Below are 15,830 nucleotides of genomic sequence, written 5' to 3'. Positions count from 1 at the left end.
TTATTCATGAGACACACAGATACAGAGGGAGGCAGAGACACAGGCAGAGAGAGGAAGAAGCAGGCTCCACGCAGGGAGCCCGACATGGGACTCGATACCGGGTCCCCAGGATCACCCCTGGGCCAAAGGCAGGCACTAAACCGCTGGGCTACCGGGGCTGCCCAATATTCACCTTTTGAAAGCAAATCAACCTGATTAATGCACTTACCTCTATACAGATTGGGACATAAGAGGCATTCTAAAATCCTAAGAGGATAAAGATATCAAGCTTATACAACAAAATGGTGAAATAATGGGAGTGAAGAAGCAAAACCCTGATTATTCCAGGATTTAAAACCAAGATAAGGATGAAGAACAGGATCAGTCTCTAAGGAAAAAAGGAATAGCAAGAAAAGAAAGCAAAAGCCAGGATAATACTAATAAAAATAAAAGTAACAATAATAACAATAGTAATTATAATGATGGCACCTCCAAAAGCAGATCTCTCAAATACAGCTTTCTCACAGGATTTCCAGAAAGATTAAGTGGGAAAATAAATGTTAAAGTACCAAGGAGAGGATATAGCATATATAGTATATGTTTGTACCTTCTCCTTAGTTCATTTATATTTACCTCCACCAAAAAGGCTCTCAACATTTTTAAATATAAATTATTATAGAAGCCCCCCCACTGATATTCTGGTCGGCTCCTTCTCTAACAATACATCGCCAGAAGAATCTGTGTGAAAGGCAAATCCAATCACGCCATTCTCTTATTTAAATTTCAAGATAGCTCCCTACAGATTTCTGGATAAAGTTTAATCTCTTCAGTGAAGTACCTAAGACCCTTCATGATCTGGCTCCTGCGCATGTCTCTGGCTTTATATCTTATCACTCCTCACAGCCACTGTTCGCTCTACAAAGAAATAAAGACTTCTGTGCTTTAGAACACATTCTTACCTCTGCCTAGAAACGATCCTTCTTTCTCATACCCTTCCCTACGTCCACAGTATTTTATATACATTATCTTACTTAATCTTTACAGTAATTCTTAGAATTAGGTACTATTACAATTTTCATTTACAGGAAAACTAAGGAAGCTAGGTAACTTGCCTAAGATCACAGAGCTAGTAACTAGACAAGCTAGGTCTAGTTTCAAAGCCTATATTCTTAATTTCCATGCCTCTCAAATTCTGTTTATTTAAGGTCAGATTATATGAGATACTGTATATACTTTTAGGTATTTTAGAGATTTAAAATGAGGGGCAAAAGAATTAGAATAATTTTCTTCTAATATTTCAGGGGCTATTATTAAAAGACATTAAGTTATTCTGTGATGCAGAGAAGATAAGAATTAGGACTAATGAGTAAAAATTATAGGAAGTCAGATTTCAAATTAGTGTAATGAATGCTCTAACAATTAGAGATGTTCAACAATTGCATAGCCCCCCCTTTTTTTTAAGAGACAGGGCTTCTCTGAACTATTCTAATAGAAATAAGATTACCATCACATATGAATTAGATAGTATTATTTAGAAAAGCAAGGAAATTAACTAAGATGTCCTTTTTTTCTTTTGGTCCTTTTCATTCCAATGCAACTATATATCCAATAAAATATTTACTCTTCACCAATTCACCTCTGATTTTCTTTCCCAGTAGTAAGGGTAAATCTGCACTGTATCACCAATGTTATTTTTTTAATATTTTATTTATTTATTAGATAGAGAGAGACAGAGAGGCAGAGACATAGGCAGAGGGAGAAGCAGGCTCCATGCAGGGAGCCTGACATGGGACTCAATCCCACATCTCCAGGATCAGGCCCTAGGCTGAAGGTGGTGCTAAACCACTAAGCCGCCGGGGCTGCCCTGTATCACCAATATTATTATTGCTGTATTCCCCTTACAATTTGTTACATTAGGCCAGGGTTTCTCAACCATCGCACTACTAACATCTTGGGATGGATAATCTTTCTTACGTGTGTTGTGGGGAGGGAGGAATGTCTTGTGCATTCTAGGATGTTCAGCAACACTTCCGGACTCTACATTCCCCTTAGTTGTGACAACCAAAAATGTCTCAGACTTTGCCACATTTGGGGGGCAAGAGTGGAGTGGGGGAGGGACCAAACTCATCCCTGGTTAAGAATCACAGTTTTAGGGCAAATCATCTCATTTCCAATTCATAGAGTTCTCAAGGTACCCCAGTTTTCAGAGCTAAACTGTGCCTCTATACCAAGAAATAAATGACTATGTTGAGCCAATGACAGCTTTATATGTGTGAGTATGCACACATAATGTGTTACTGTATCAAGTGCTGTGCCCGAGTTACTGGTAGCCCTTCAATTAAGTAAAAGATGTTTCTTTCCCCAATGTTAAAATTTGGGGAATTAATAACATGGGTTATTAAAAGCAGCAGCTTATCCTACTTACTTCACTTCTCATAAGAAAGTTTGGTTTTGAATCAGAAATAATGATATGATTCAGTTTAGTAATAACTGATACAACAGTAATAGTTATAGTAAGGTAGTTTTTGTTTCTGTTACATCTTACAAAAATTTTAGTACAATGCAATCCAAATTGGATGTTGCTTAATCAATACCAAACATTAAAAGTTATGGTCTACAGAACAGACCTTATTATACTTTTAGGTAAGAAAACCTACTCCAAACTGTTTTGGCGTTACTTAGGCACCAGAATCTAAAATATTAGGCATAACACATTTCAAATGGGGAGAAAAATTGCTAAGTATAAAGTAAAGCCATAACTTACCAATCTGGGCCATAATCTGACAAAGAGCAATCTGTTTTAAATATGTGGATTTCCCACTCATATTAGGTCCAGTTATGATCAAAAAATTACTTCCTTCTGTTATATAGGTATTGTTGGCAATAGGTTTTTCAACAGATATTTTTTCAAGAATGGGATGCCATCCCTGCTTGATTGCTAAAGTATCAGTAAATTCTGGCCGAACTGAAAAAAGAAAAAAGGTTTTGTAAGATTAATATATTTATGTTTAACAGTCTGTGTTATATATGTGGGATTTTATTAGGGTCAATTTGGGACAATAACATTATTTTATCCTAAATCCCTCTAGATTATAACTAATGCATTCTATTTTTTTCTTAAAGATTTTATATATTCATGAGAGATACAGAGACATAAGTCAAGGGAGTAGCAGGCTCCCGGTGAGAAGCCTGATGCAGGACTCAATCCCAGGACTCCAGGATCATGACCTGAGCCAAAGACAGATGCTCAACCACTAAGCCACCAAGGAGTCCCTGTAACTAATGCATTCTAATCACCATCACAACTTTTTTTTTAATTATTTATTTATTCATGGGAGACAGAGAGAGAGAGAGGCAGAAACACAGGCAGAGGGAGAAGCAGGATCCACGCAGGGAGCCTGACATGGGACTCGATCCAGGGACTCCAGGATCACGCCCTGGGCGGAAGGCAGCCATTCAACCATTGAGCCACCCAGGCATCCCACCATCACAACTTTTATTCACTTCCAGGGAACACTATGGATTTAATTCTTTGTCATTGTCCTGGGCTCCAAAACAGCAACATTTTCAGGTTTGTATAGATTAAAAAGAGTCAACTAACCATTGATAATACTTTTTTTTTAAAAAGAGAGAGTGCGAGATGGGGGGAAGGAGGAGAGGAGGAGAGAGAATATCAAGTAGACTCCCCACTGAGTGCTGAGCCCAACACAGGGCTCAATCTCATAATCCTGAGATCATAACCTGAGCCAAAATCAAGAGTTGGATGCTTAACAAGTGAGCTATTCAGGCGCCCTGATAATACTTTGAAAATAATGCTTAATTACCAAAACTACAAAATTGGACATTTACTCAATCCCACCTTAAGCATTATTTCAAATTTGGCATAATTAGCTTTTCAAGTGAGGTATGGATATTGAGTAAAACCAAATATGTCCAGACCCTTACAGAAATTTTGTTAAAAGGGATATCCAGATGACAGACAAAACAGACACAAAATATTTTGTTAATTTAAAAAACAAATAATGATCAGGTCTCTATGAATTCCTTCCAAGGTAAAGGGAGGAAGATGGCATAGGGACAAGTAAACACTAAAATCCTACACGCCTTTAGAGGAAACACAGGTAACTCAAAAGCATTCATTATAAAAGAGAGGTTCGTTAGAAAAAAATTTTTCAATTACTTTAAAAGTATTTTTAAATACCCAAAGTCATTATTTATAGGTTTGAAGTTTCAGGATAATCCCTCACAAATTAAGATGAAGCAACATCAAATCAAATACCTTAACAGTCAAGAAAACTATTAAAATAGTTGATCCTTAAGGTAAGGTTTTGACCCCGAAGGACACCTAAAAGACTAGAAACTTTTGGCTTATAAGATACCAATTGAAAAAGTTAACATTTCCATAAGAAATATAAAAATATTTTTAAAAATCTTTGTAAGATCATTATTTCCCATTGACATGTATTTGAGAAATGCTACTGGAGATTTTAACTAGAAATTTCAATGTTATTAATGACATTAAGTCCACAATTATTCAACCTTAATTATCACATACTAATTTCATAAATTTGCATATAGGAGTATGGTTATTACTGATAAGTTGGATAAGAAATTTCAAGGGGTTAACTTGAAATATTCATTTAATATTAGAATATTACTTAACATTTGTATTCAAGGGTTACAAAAGACTTGGGATACAAAACTATATGATATAATCCCTTACCTTGAGATACTCACATCTCAGAACATTAGAAAAATGTTCATTTTGGAGATTCATTTCTCTCATCTATTAGTTACAGTGCTTCCAATGAGTCTTCAGATTTGAACTTTATCTATTTGGATCATTGTCATTTCCACCAAGAAGGCAGTTTTTCATTCTTTCCTATTTGGGGAACCTTTAACGTTTCTTGCAGTATTTTCTTTCTCATTTGTTAATTTCTCAGTAAACAATTTTCTGACTTTTAAAATAAATTTTAAGGGTAATTTTACTTTTTCTATTCTACATCTTGGTCTAAGACCATAGGCAAGAGACCATATTTAAGGTAAAAAAAAAAACAAAACAGTAAAACATTCAGAATTATTATGTAAAATTGCTTGAATAGAATATAAATTTCAGTATGCAACATATTTATTCCAAAGAAAGTAACTTACCATAGTCAGAAAGAGTGCAGGCATGAGCAAATGACAGTAGCATATCCAGCATTGACACAGTGTCAGATAGTTTATATAAGCAATGAATATGTTCATAAATCTCACTAAGCAGTTTGCACACAATCCTGAAAGCATATGTTTGGAAGTCAGGTAATGCTTTAAAGACTGACATACAATGTAATTGGAAAGCAATATCAAATTCATTGCCTAAGGCAAAGTAGCATTCACAGTTCCGTTGCACACTACAGATAAAGTCTATTGCTCTTCTGCCTCATTTTAGAGATGAGGAAATTGAAGTTCCTTGAGTTCACAGCACTTGTAGCCAGAATGCACCTTCTGGTATTTTAACACTACATTTTTGAAGTGACTGCTGTTATTAAATACTAAAAGAAATTAATTTTCATTAATAAAATTATTTTTATAAGTCAAACAAGATCTCCCTATACTTCAAACAGCTTCCAAATGCTAATAATTTTGCATTTTTTTCAAATGTTAAATTCAACACAAAAGTTACTATTTCGTTTCTCTCTCTCACACACACGCATCCTAACAGAATTAATTAGGCTTTTATGTGGCAGTTATTATACTGTGACATAATATAAAAGGTTTTCCTTGCAGCCCATGGCTGGCTCAGTTGATAGAACATGTGACTCTTGGTCTCAGAGTTCTGAGTTCAAGCTCCATACTGGGTGTAGAGATTACTTAAAAATAAAATCTTAAAGGGTGGTTGGGTGGCTCAGCTGGTTAAGTATCTAAGATTCTTGATCTCAACTCAGGTCTTGCTCTTTCCCTTACTAGGAGAAATACGTTCCCCAAACCTACTATATCTCATAATCTCTGTGGTTAATGCTCTGAAATTGTTTTGAAAGTTCAAAATTTATCTTTATAATCTCAGCTCATCAATTATGAATGATCTTTTTTTGCCCCTGCCCATGTATGAAATATGAAATATTTCATATTTCCCGATGTACGGCTACTATTTCATGACCAGCAAAAGACTGGCAATGGATACACACACACACACACACACACACACACACACACACACACACCTACATACATATGCCATGAGAAGTTGAGTGCTTACATATCATAAGAAAAGAATAAACTGAATCAAGCCCAAGATAAGCCCATGATGTGCCAAATTCAACATCATGGTGGAATGCATACTACAGAACTATCATGTAAATGATGTGTTTTTGTTTTGTTTTGTTTTTGCAATTAGATTTGCCCTGAATCTTCTGTGAGGCTGAGCGATCACAATCACAGCGAGATTTTTAAAGTTTTAATTGCTCTTCCAGGAAATGTTCTTTCTTTGCTAACATTCATAATTTTACAATTTTCTGCAGTCAGACAAAAAGCCAATTAATGAAATTTATTTCAGTGCCTCAAACTGAACCACTGTAATATTCAAAAACTTCAAATGTGCTTACATATAAGTCATGTGATAGATTTCTCTCAAAGATTCTTGACATCTTTCATTCATTTTAATTAAGTCTGCTGATGTAAAGGTGTAAGAACTTTTCACTTTGGATATCTGCTGGGAAATTAACAAACAAATGTCAAGATGTATGTACATTCCTATAAAATAAAACATAGAGATTTTAAACAATATAAGTATTTAGGTTAATTACTTTAATTTTTGAGATAAATGATCACAAATAAAATCTCTAATAATGTCTGCAAAAAAGAAAAGATCACGCCTAAAGTTAAAGCACTTAACCTACTGTATTCCATAACTATTTGAATAGGTCTTAAAATAGCTCTGCAGAAATGTCAGACAATACATCTTATTACCAAGTACTATGCATGACAGGTATCGGTAATTTTCACTCCACCTCTGACCTATCTTAGCCCTTGCCCCATATCTGAACCTCACTCAATTTCTAATCCCATTTCTATGTCTCAACCCATTCTTTACTTCATCCATCCCCCATTACCTGGTAATACAGTGTGTATTTAAAAACTCTAAAAGTTAAATGGTTTGTTTTGTCGAAAAGTACTCCCTGAGAGCAGAGAAAGCAAAATCAGAGTAGGTTAGACTTTCCCAAACTAGTATATCATGGTGATGTTTTGTTAATATGTATTTCGGGAAAAATATTTCACTGGTCCAAGGGTTTAGCAATATTGGATTTTAAAATGTTAGCAGATTTATTTCATGATTTTTAAACCTTTAATAGGCAAGTGTGCATTGAGAACCACCTACAACAGGAGATGGTACAGTATTTTCCAAATTCCTTTTATCAAAAATATCTTTTGAACTTTTTTTTTTCATTTCCCTTTTTTTACACATACCAAGGTTCCAGAACTGTGGAATGCAATGTTTGATGTTTCTCAAAAAAAAAAAAAAAAAAAAAAAAAAAGTTCTACCTCACCCTTAGATTAGTGTAACTGTTAGGTGGTTTGACAGGAGTAGGAGAAGCAATACACAGAACATTCAGAAATTTGGATGTAAAATTCAAGGAATGTCTGAAATATGCAAAATGTAATTCTGTAAAATCAGAAATAATAATTTCCAAACCAAAATTTCAAAATGAACCTTAATAAATTCTGAAGGAAGTTGATTATTTGGTAGGGCTGTACAATCTATAGTCATCTGGATGAAAAATCCTCGAGCAGAGCTAAAACTTGTCCTCAAAGGAAGATTATATTTTTCTGCAAGCTGTGATATCATTCCTAGGGACCAGAAACAAGAAAAACAAAAAGAATTTTAATGAGAAAATTACTCTGTTTTTTAAAAAATCACTTTTTTTTTTACTTTATATATAAACAGGAAGGTCTTGTTGGTATTTTAAACTGTAAAGACTTTTATTTTTTTATTCTTTTTTTGAAGATTTTATTCATTCGTTTGAGAGAGTGAGCATGAAAGAGAGATAGCTCGAGCAGGAGTAGAGGGAGCAGACTCCCCACCGAGCAGGGAGCCTAACATGGGACATGATCCCAGGACTCTGAGATCATGACCTGAGCTGAAGGCAGACACTTAACCGACTGAGCCACCCAGGTGCCCCAAACTGTAAAGAATTTTAATGTCTAACGTATATAGTGGTCAAGTATTCTTTTAAGAAAAAGATTGGTAGTACAAAGTCAGTCGTTTTGACAGGTAGTTTGAAAGTAAAAAAACTATAAAAATTAAAATAAAAAACTAAACTAAGACTATTTTATACTCTCTGTATTAGAATATTAGATTTTTTCATTTGTTATTCATTCAAGTTTTTTGAAAAGAGAATCATATGAATTATTATAATCATTTAGTTCACAATAAGAAATTCTCTCTACATAACATACTTTGCAAAACAAAAAATTCCAAAAAGAAAATGGTGATTCAACAAATACCTAAAAAATCTAAATCTTCCTATCAACTCCAAACTTATCACAGAGTTCTAATTTCTATTTTTAACTTGATGACCATAAATGCTTTGAACATTACTTGTTCAAATTAACATCTTTATTCATCAAAATAGTTCCTTCAACAATTTTCCTGCTTCTTTCAGCAATACACCACTCTCAGGCTAGAAATTTCAATTAGCACCAATTTCCCTTTACCGTGGCCATAACTATTCAATTATTAGCTCACCATTTCTTCCTTCAACCTCTGTGTTTTTCTCTCTTCTCATGTACAGGGCTATCACTGAAATGCTTTGTTAACTTCTAATAGTTTAAAATGGTTTCCCTGTCTTCATTGCTCCACTCAGATTCATTCAACCTACCTTGATCAATTTCACTCCATAGAGCAAAAATATCTCTATGCTTCTTCATTCACTTAGGGAAAAAACCCAAACTCCCAGTCTCCAAAGACTAAATTCTGGTCACTAGTCTCACTTCTGATCTTACTTCTTAGAATAGGGAATGCCCTATTCCATCCTTCTAACCAGTTTCCTTCCTATGCCTTGAGGTTTCCTTAGCCTTTGTGATTCAGTTTGTACCATTGCCAATAGGTAAAATTCCTTTCTTGGCTATCCAATCTACTAGAAACATTTCCATCCTCTATGCTTCCACACCCAATCACTCTCTGACCTCTCTAACATGTTATATTTTTCATCATATATCTTATGCCCATGTGATATTTCATCAGCTATGTGATTGATATATGCACCTATCTATACATATAAATTCACACAAACATACGTGCAAGTGCATGTGTGTTTCTTTCTTGTCTATCTTCCCTACCATAACATAAGCTCCAGGACGACAGGCATTTTGTCTTGTTCACTATATATTCCCTAGTACCTGAAACATTGTCTAAATTTATAAGAAACTCCATAAATTTGTTAAATGAATTACTGTACTTGTTCAAATGCTACACCTCTTTCTCTGAAACCACTTAATGATGATAGTCTGCATTTTTCAACTAATTTATACACAATGTTATATGAAGGTAAACAAATATCTCCTGGTCTTCAGGTAGCTATAGGTTTGAAGAAGCTCTATATTTAAGTTTGGAGAAAAGAACAGACATATTATGATAGAGATACTTATTTTTAAAATAATATTTTAATATATTTTAAATGACAATATGTGTTACCTTATATGTTTTGATAATAAAAATTTAATTAAAACAAGCATGGCTAGTTATCACCAGCAGAAAAGCACAATATGTTCTAAAAAGGTTTGATTTCTAAAATTTAAAAAAAAAAAAAACAGAAAAATAGGCTGAAGTAATTAAATCACCTGCTATGTCATCTACAATCTCTGTATATGTTCTTCTAGCTATGTCAAGAAATTCATTGATGTTGGATCTCACTGCATAGCACTTCTGAGTCCTCATGTTTAGGCATCCTTTCATGTATCTTGTGTCATCATTAATTACTGTTTTAATCTTTTCAAGTATGATTCCAAACCTAAAAAAGAACATTATAGGCAATAAAGCAAGCAATCATTTTAATTCACAATCTGAGTCACAGTTAATGATATTTTTCTTGGAATAATATAATTTTAAATATAACAACATATTTTCTTGAAATCTACTGAATATTATTTTGAAAATGAATACTTCAGTTATATATATTTTATGTAAGTTAGAACCATGACTATGTCAATTTTAAAATATTTTGCCTAAAGTAACATGAAGCCACCAAGAACAATTCTATAAACTGCTAATATAAAGATGTCCCAAATTATACCCTCTGACTCTGTGTCTATGAGTATAAAATAAATTCCTAAAGAACTATTATAAAAATTCTGGCTTCATGTTCATTGACTCAATCAACATTTACTTATACCAGGTATGATCACTATTGTAAGTGTTCAGATTCAAAGAAAGATTAAATGTATGGTCCTTGCCTCAGGTGGGGCCAGACAGACTAAACACATATTGTAAGACAGTGTAACAGAAACTTCACAATAATCCGTAATTAAATGCAGTGATCATGCAAATCAAAATCTGGTAACATCTATTTTCCTAACCTTCTGTTTTATTCTGTTCTATATTTTATTTGTAATTCTATTTTTATTAACCTCAATTTGTGGCTCACAAAAGATGTGAATCCTGAATCAATAAAATAACAGTTCTTAAGTATCACAAGTCTGTTTGGTCAAAAAGGTGCCATTGCTAAAAACAATATTAAAAGTAAACTGTATTTAGATCTCTTATGCAATATTTCTACCTACTATTTTTTGTTACATTAGGCCTTTTATGATTTACAAAAGAGAAATATGTACTTTTATACTTGCCCGTCTTTCCATGGGGAATGGCTAAAAAAAGAAATATTAAAATTGCATATTTCAATTTTTAATACTATTCTAATTAGTATTATTTGTGCCTAATAACACAAATACTCAATGTGCTTACTCTATTTATGGGTATTTATAAGATGTAATGTATAATTAGGACTTTGATGAATAGTTTAAAGGTTGTTAACCAGAGTTCAAGTAATTGTTCTATTGATTACAGTTAAGAGTCCTTAAAATCATTTATGATCAGGAAGAAAGGAATAATTAGCACGGGTATTTTATTAACAGTTGAGGGACAAAGACCTTTTATCTTCCAAGGAACCACAGTAAGCTCTTAATAAAGGTGTGTTGTAGTTCTTCAGAGCAATCTGTGAAAAAATAAGGACAGTTAAAAATAATAAATTATATTACTACTTAAACATGGCATTTTACATTTGTTTAATACTTTACAGTTTACCAAGGGTTTTCTTGCTTCATCTTCTCATCTGTATACTCATAAAAGATATTTTAGGTATGTAGGTAGGACAAATGGTACCTTTCCCATTTTCCAGATAAAGAGCTAATAAAGGGCTCTTCTATCCATTGCTTTACTATTATGGCTTTTTCTTATTTCTCAACTAATTCTTAGCATTCAACTACTTATTAGAGGTAGGTATTTAAATAGCTATTGTTGTACATTTAGAGTACTCAACATGTAATTCCAAAACTTGGGTTTTAAATATACATGAAACTAAAAAAAGTACTTTGCATATTTACAAATAGACCAATTTCTTTCTCTATTCTTACATGGTAAAAGTAGAGGTTTATTTTTGCTTAATGGGAACTACGAGTGGTTACTATTTAAATAAATAGAAACACGAGGAAAACACATTTAACCTTTTTAAAATTAAAAAAAAAAATTTCATTTAAGTCAATTAGCATTCAGTGTATTATTAGTTTCAGAGGTAGGGTTTAGTGATTCATCAGTTGCATATAACTCCCGGTGCTCTCATTACATCATGTGCCCTCCTAATGTCCCTTTCCCCTACCCGCCTCCCCCCCAGCAACGTTCAGTTTGTGTCCTATAGTTAAGAGTCTCTTATGGTTCGTCTCCCTTTCTTATTTCATCTTATTTTATTTTCCTTCCTTTCCCCATGTTCATCTGTTTCTTAAATTCTACATACTAGTGAAATCATATGATATTTGTCCCTCTGACATTTCACTTACTGCAATAACCTTTAGTTCTAGCCACATCATTACAAATAGCAAGATTTCATTCTTTACCATGGCTGAGTAATATTCCATTGTATGTATGTATATGTGTGTGTGTATATATATATGCATATATACATATATACACAATTGTGGACATTGTTGCTATAAACATTGGGGTCCATGTGTCCCTTCGAATCACTATATTTGTATTCTTTAGATAAATACCTAGTAGTGCAATTGCTGGGTCATAGGGTAGCTCTATTTTTAACTTTCTGAGGAATCTTCATACTGTTTTCCAGAGTGGCTATACCAGTTTGCATTCCCACCATCAGTGTAAGAGGGTTCTTCTTTCTCTGCATTCTCACCAACATTTGCTGTTTCCTGACTTGTTAAGGTATTTCATTGTGGTTTTGATTTGTATCTCCTTGATGCTAAGGATGTGAAGCATTTTTTCATGTGCTTTTGGGCTACGTGCCTGTCTTCTTTGAAGAAATGTCTATTCATGTCTTCTGCCCATTTCTTGACTGGATTATTCAGTTTATGGCTGTTGAGTTTGATAAGCTCTTTATAGATTTTGGACACTAGCCCTTTATTTGATATGTCATTTGCAAATATCTTCTCCCATCCCACAGGCTGCCTTTTAGTTTTGTTGACTGTTTCCTTTGCTATGCAGAAGCTTTTTTTTTTAAGATTTTATTTATTTTTTCATGAGAGACACAAACACACACACACAGAGAGAGAGAGAGAGGCAGAAACACAGGCAGAGGGAGAAGCAGGCTCCACACAGGGAACCTGATGTGGGACTCGATCCTGGGACTCCAGGATCATGCCCTGGGCCGAAGGCGCTAAACTGCTGAGCCACCCAGGGATCCCCAGAAGCTTTTTATCTTGAAGTCCCAATAGTTCATTTTTGCCTTTGTTTCCCTTGTCTTTGGAGATCTGTCTAGCAAGAAGTTGCTGCCGCTGAGGTCAAAGATGTCACCGCCTGTGTTCTCTTCTAGGATTTTAATGGATTCCTGTCTCACATTTAGGTCTTTAATCCATTTTTAGTTGTTTTTATCACTACATTTTCCTTTTCTCCCCTACTTAATACTACATCACAAGCATTAGAAACCCTTAATAGTATAAATTTTTATTAAGTCATAGTATTTCACCATCTAGAAAACAGTCTCTTCCCCCAGTTATTAGAGTTCTGTGCTACTTATAATTTCTTACTAATATAAATAATGCTGCAATGACCATAACTAAGCATAAATCCTGGTCAGTATTTCTTAAAAGTTCTTTTTGGACAGATTTCTAGTAGTATAACTGCATTAAAAGATAGATGTTATAAAACTTCCCCGTGAAGTATGTGCAATTTGTACTCCTACCAGCTGCCTATGAAGTTGTCTGTCTCACTGTTCTCTCATTAGCAGTAAGTTGCATCCATTAAAGGAAAAAAAAATCTTTACTTCTTTAATATATAAAAAAATGACTTTAATTTGTATTTTTTTGATTAATAGTAAGGCTGAACATTTTTGGTATTATTTATTAACCCCCTCGATTTCCATTTTGGGGGTATTTTCCATATTTCTATTGGTATCCCAGTACTCTCTTATGAGATTTCATGAGTTTTATGACAGAAATTAATATTTTATCTGCCAAATGTAATAAATTTTTCCTTTCTTTGGCCTTTACTTTGCTTCGGACATATCAAAGCTTGAAATTTGTGTTTTATCAAATCTATCAATTTGGGGGGATAATTTATTATTATACCTCTTTCATTCTAAGAAAGATGATATTTTTTATTTTTATTTTTTTATTTTTTTAAAGATATTTATTCATGAGAAACAGAGAGAGATGCATAGACACAGGCAGAGGAAGAAGCAGGCTCCATACAGGGAGCCTGATGTGGGACTCGATCCCGGGACTCCAGGATCACGCCCTGGCCTGAAGACAGCGCTAAACTGCTGAGTCACCCAGGCTGCCCAGATGACATTTTTTAAATCTTTTGCCAAAATTACTTTATTAGAATGAACTCTGTAACAAAATTCTTCCAAAAAAGTAATGAAAGTAACAAAATACTTTTTCCTTTAAAAAAAGTAGTTCTTCCTCGTCAACTTAATTTTTAAAAATATTTTGGACAGGGGCTGGAGGCTAGCTCAGTCAGTAGAGCATGAGACTCTTGATCTCAGGGTTGTGAGTTGGAGCCCCATTTGGGTGTAGAGATTACTTAAATAAATATATATATAAAAAGTTTTGCATAGTATAGTATTTAAAAATAGATGAGAAAATTACATCAGAGATATTTCAGGTAAGAGTCATCAATGAATATTTAAATCATTGAGTGAAAGTTTAATGGATACTGACATAGTCTAAAAGTATCACTCCACAGATTACAGTGAAGAATATGATCAAAGTTAGTATCACCAGAATGAAGAATGACATCATGTGCCTCCTGATGTGATGTACTGAAAAAGATACAACATTGCTCTTAGAGTATTACTGCCAAATATGTAAGCTGAACTTAATCATGAGAAAATAATCATACAAATTGAGGAATACTCTATAAAACAACAGATACTCTTCAAGATGTTAATATCATGAAAGACAAAGAAAGGATAAGAAACTTCCAAGTTGAAAAGAGGTATAAAGAAATGACAGTAAGGGCACCTGGTGGCTCAGTCAGCTAAGAGTCTGCCTTCGCTCAAGTCTGATCCCAGAGTTCTGGGACTGAGCCCCACATAAGGCTCCCTGCTCAGTGGGGAGTCTGCTTCTTCCTCTCCCTTTACCCCTCCCCCTGCTCATGCTCTCTCTCTTCCTCGTTCTCCCTCTCTCAAATAAATAAATAAAATCTTCTTTAAAAATGACCTTAAATATAATGCATGGTCCTGGACTGGACCCTGTATCAAGAAAAAAATCCATAAAAAACATTATTAAAACAATTAGAAAATTTTGAATATGGACTACACATAATATAATAGTATTGGGTCAATGTCAAATACCCTAAATTTTTAAATAATTGTGGTTATGTAACAGAATATCATTGTTCTTAGGAGATATACACTTTAGTATTCAGGTATTACAATTTTTAAATATTTAATAATAATAATAATAATAATGACATAATATGTAGTGTGTGCTGTGTGTATGGAGAGAATCTGGGAATTAATTATACTATTCTTGTAACTTTAACTAAATTTGAAATTTTTAAAATTTTTGAATTTGAAACAAAGTCTTTAAAAAATTGACGTTAGTCATGTTTTATACAGTATACACCCACATAGCTTACCTTTAGAGGATCCACAAGTTCCAAGGTATGTTTTAGGTATATTAAATTCGTTATCTTTGATTCAGCTGCATTAACCTATTAAGATAAAGAGCCAAATGTGGACAGCATAAATATATGAGAATGCATTTTCCTCCTGAACACTCTACACTTATCATATTCATACTTTTATATATCAACCTAGCCAGTATGCCACCCTATACAATAGTTACAATTACTGACCCATTATTAATAAGCCTAGTGTACTAGTTTCCTGAAAGTCTGACAATGAGAAGAGTTCATCTCATTGTGTCCAAATTCCATTTCTACTTCAGTTCCTCGGGTCCAGCTTAATCTATAGTAGTGATAGGAGATACAGTTCAATCCTGAGCAGTACCAAGACTAACTGAAAAAAGTACAAATGGTATTTGTGAAAGATGATATTCGAAAAGCTGAATCTGACTTTTCCAGATAGTTACAAAATGCCTCATTGGCTCCTGTTTGTGCATGGAAAACCATTTTCATAATTCAAGTTATCCAAATTAATTATAATTTTTCAAAACAGAGCAACCAACACTCAAAATTTTAT

General features: G+C 33.7%; 1 protein-coding gene across 7 annotated transcripts in view; it reads right to left on the bottom strand.

The window, feature by feature from the left end:
* MSH4 (mutS homolog 4) overlaps window positions 1-15,830 on the bottom strand; it is an 84,749-nt gene that overhangs the window by 27,360 nt on the left and 41,559 nt on the right. For 6 of the 7 annotated variants that reach the window (XR_012034835.1, XR_012034836.1, XM_072834094.1 and 3 more), the window contains exons 9-15: window positions 15,266-15,340; window positions 11,104-11,168; window positions 9,799-9,968; window positions 7,670-7,806; window positions 6,564-6,670; window positions 5,131-5,255; window positions 2,744-2,944 (exon numbers count right to left, since the gene is read on the bottom strand). Coding sequence is in view for 5 of the 7 variants with exons in the window: in XM_072834094.1 (XP_072690195.1) it covers window positions 2,744-2,944; window positions 5,131-5,255; window positions 6,564-6,670; window positions 7,670-7,806; window positions 9,799-9,968; window positions 11,104-11,168; window positions 15,266-15,340 (880 nt within the window). In the remaining 2 variants the exon portion in view is untranslated. The remainder of the gene's footprint in view (window positions 1-2,743; window positions 2,945-5,130; window positions 5,256-6,563; window positions 6,671-7,669; window positions 7,807-9,798; window positions 9,969-11,103; window positions 11,169-15,265; window positions 15,341-15,830) is intronic. The other variant, XM_072834093.1, reaches the window with a different exon arrangement.

Source organism: Canis lupus, chromosome 8 (genome assembly GCF_048164855.1).
Source record: "Canis lupus baileyi chromosome 8, mCanLup2.hap1, whole genome shotgun sequence".
NCBI lineage: Eukaryota > Metazoa > Chordata > Mammalia > Carnivora > Canidae > Canis > Canis lupus.
Note: the sequence above shows the minus strand (reverse complement) of the source record. Positions and strands in the feature narration are given on the sequence as shown.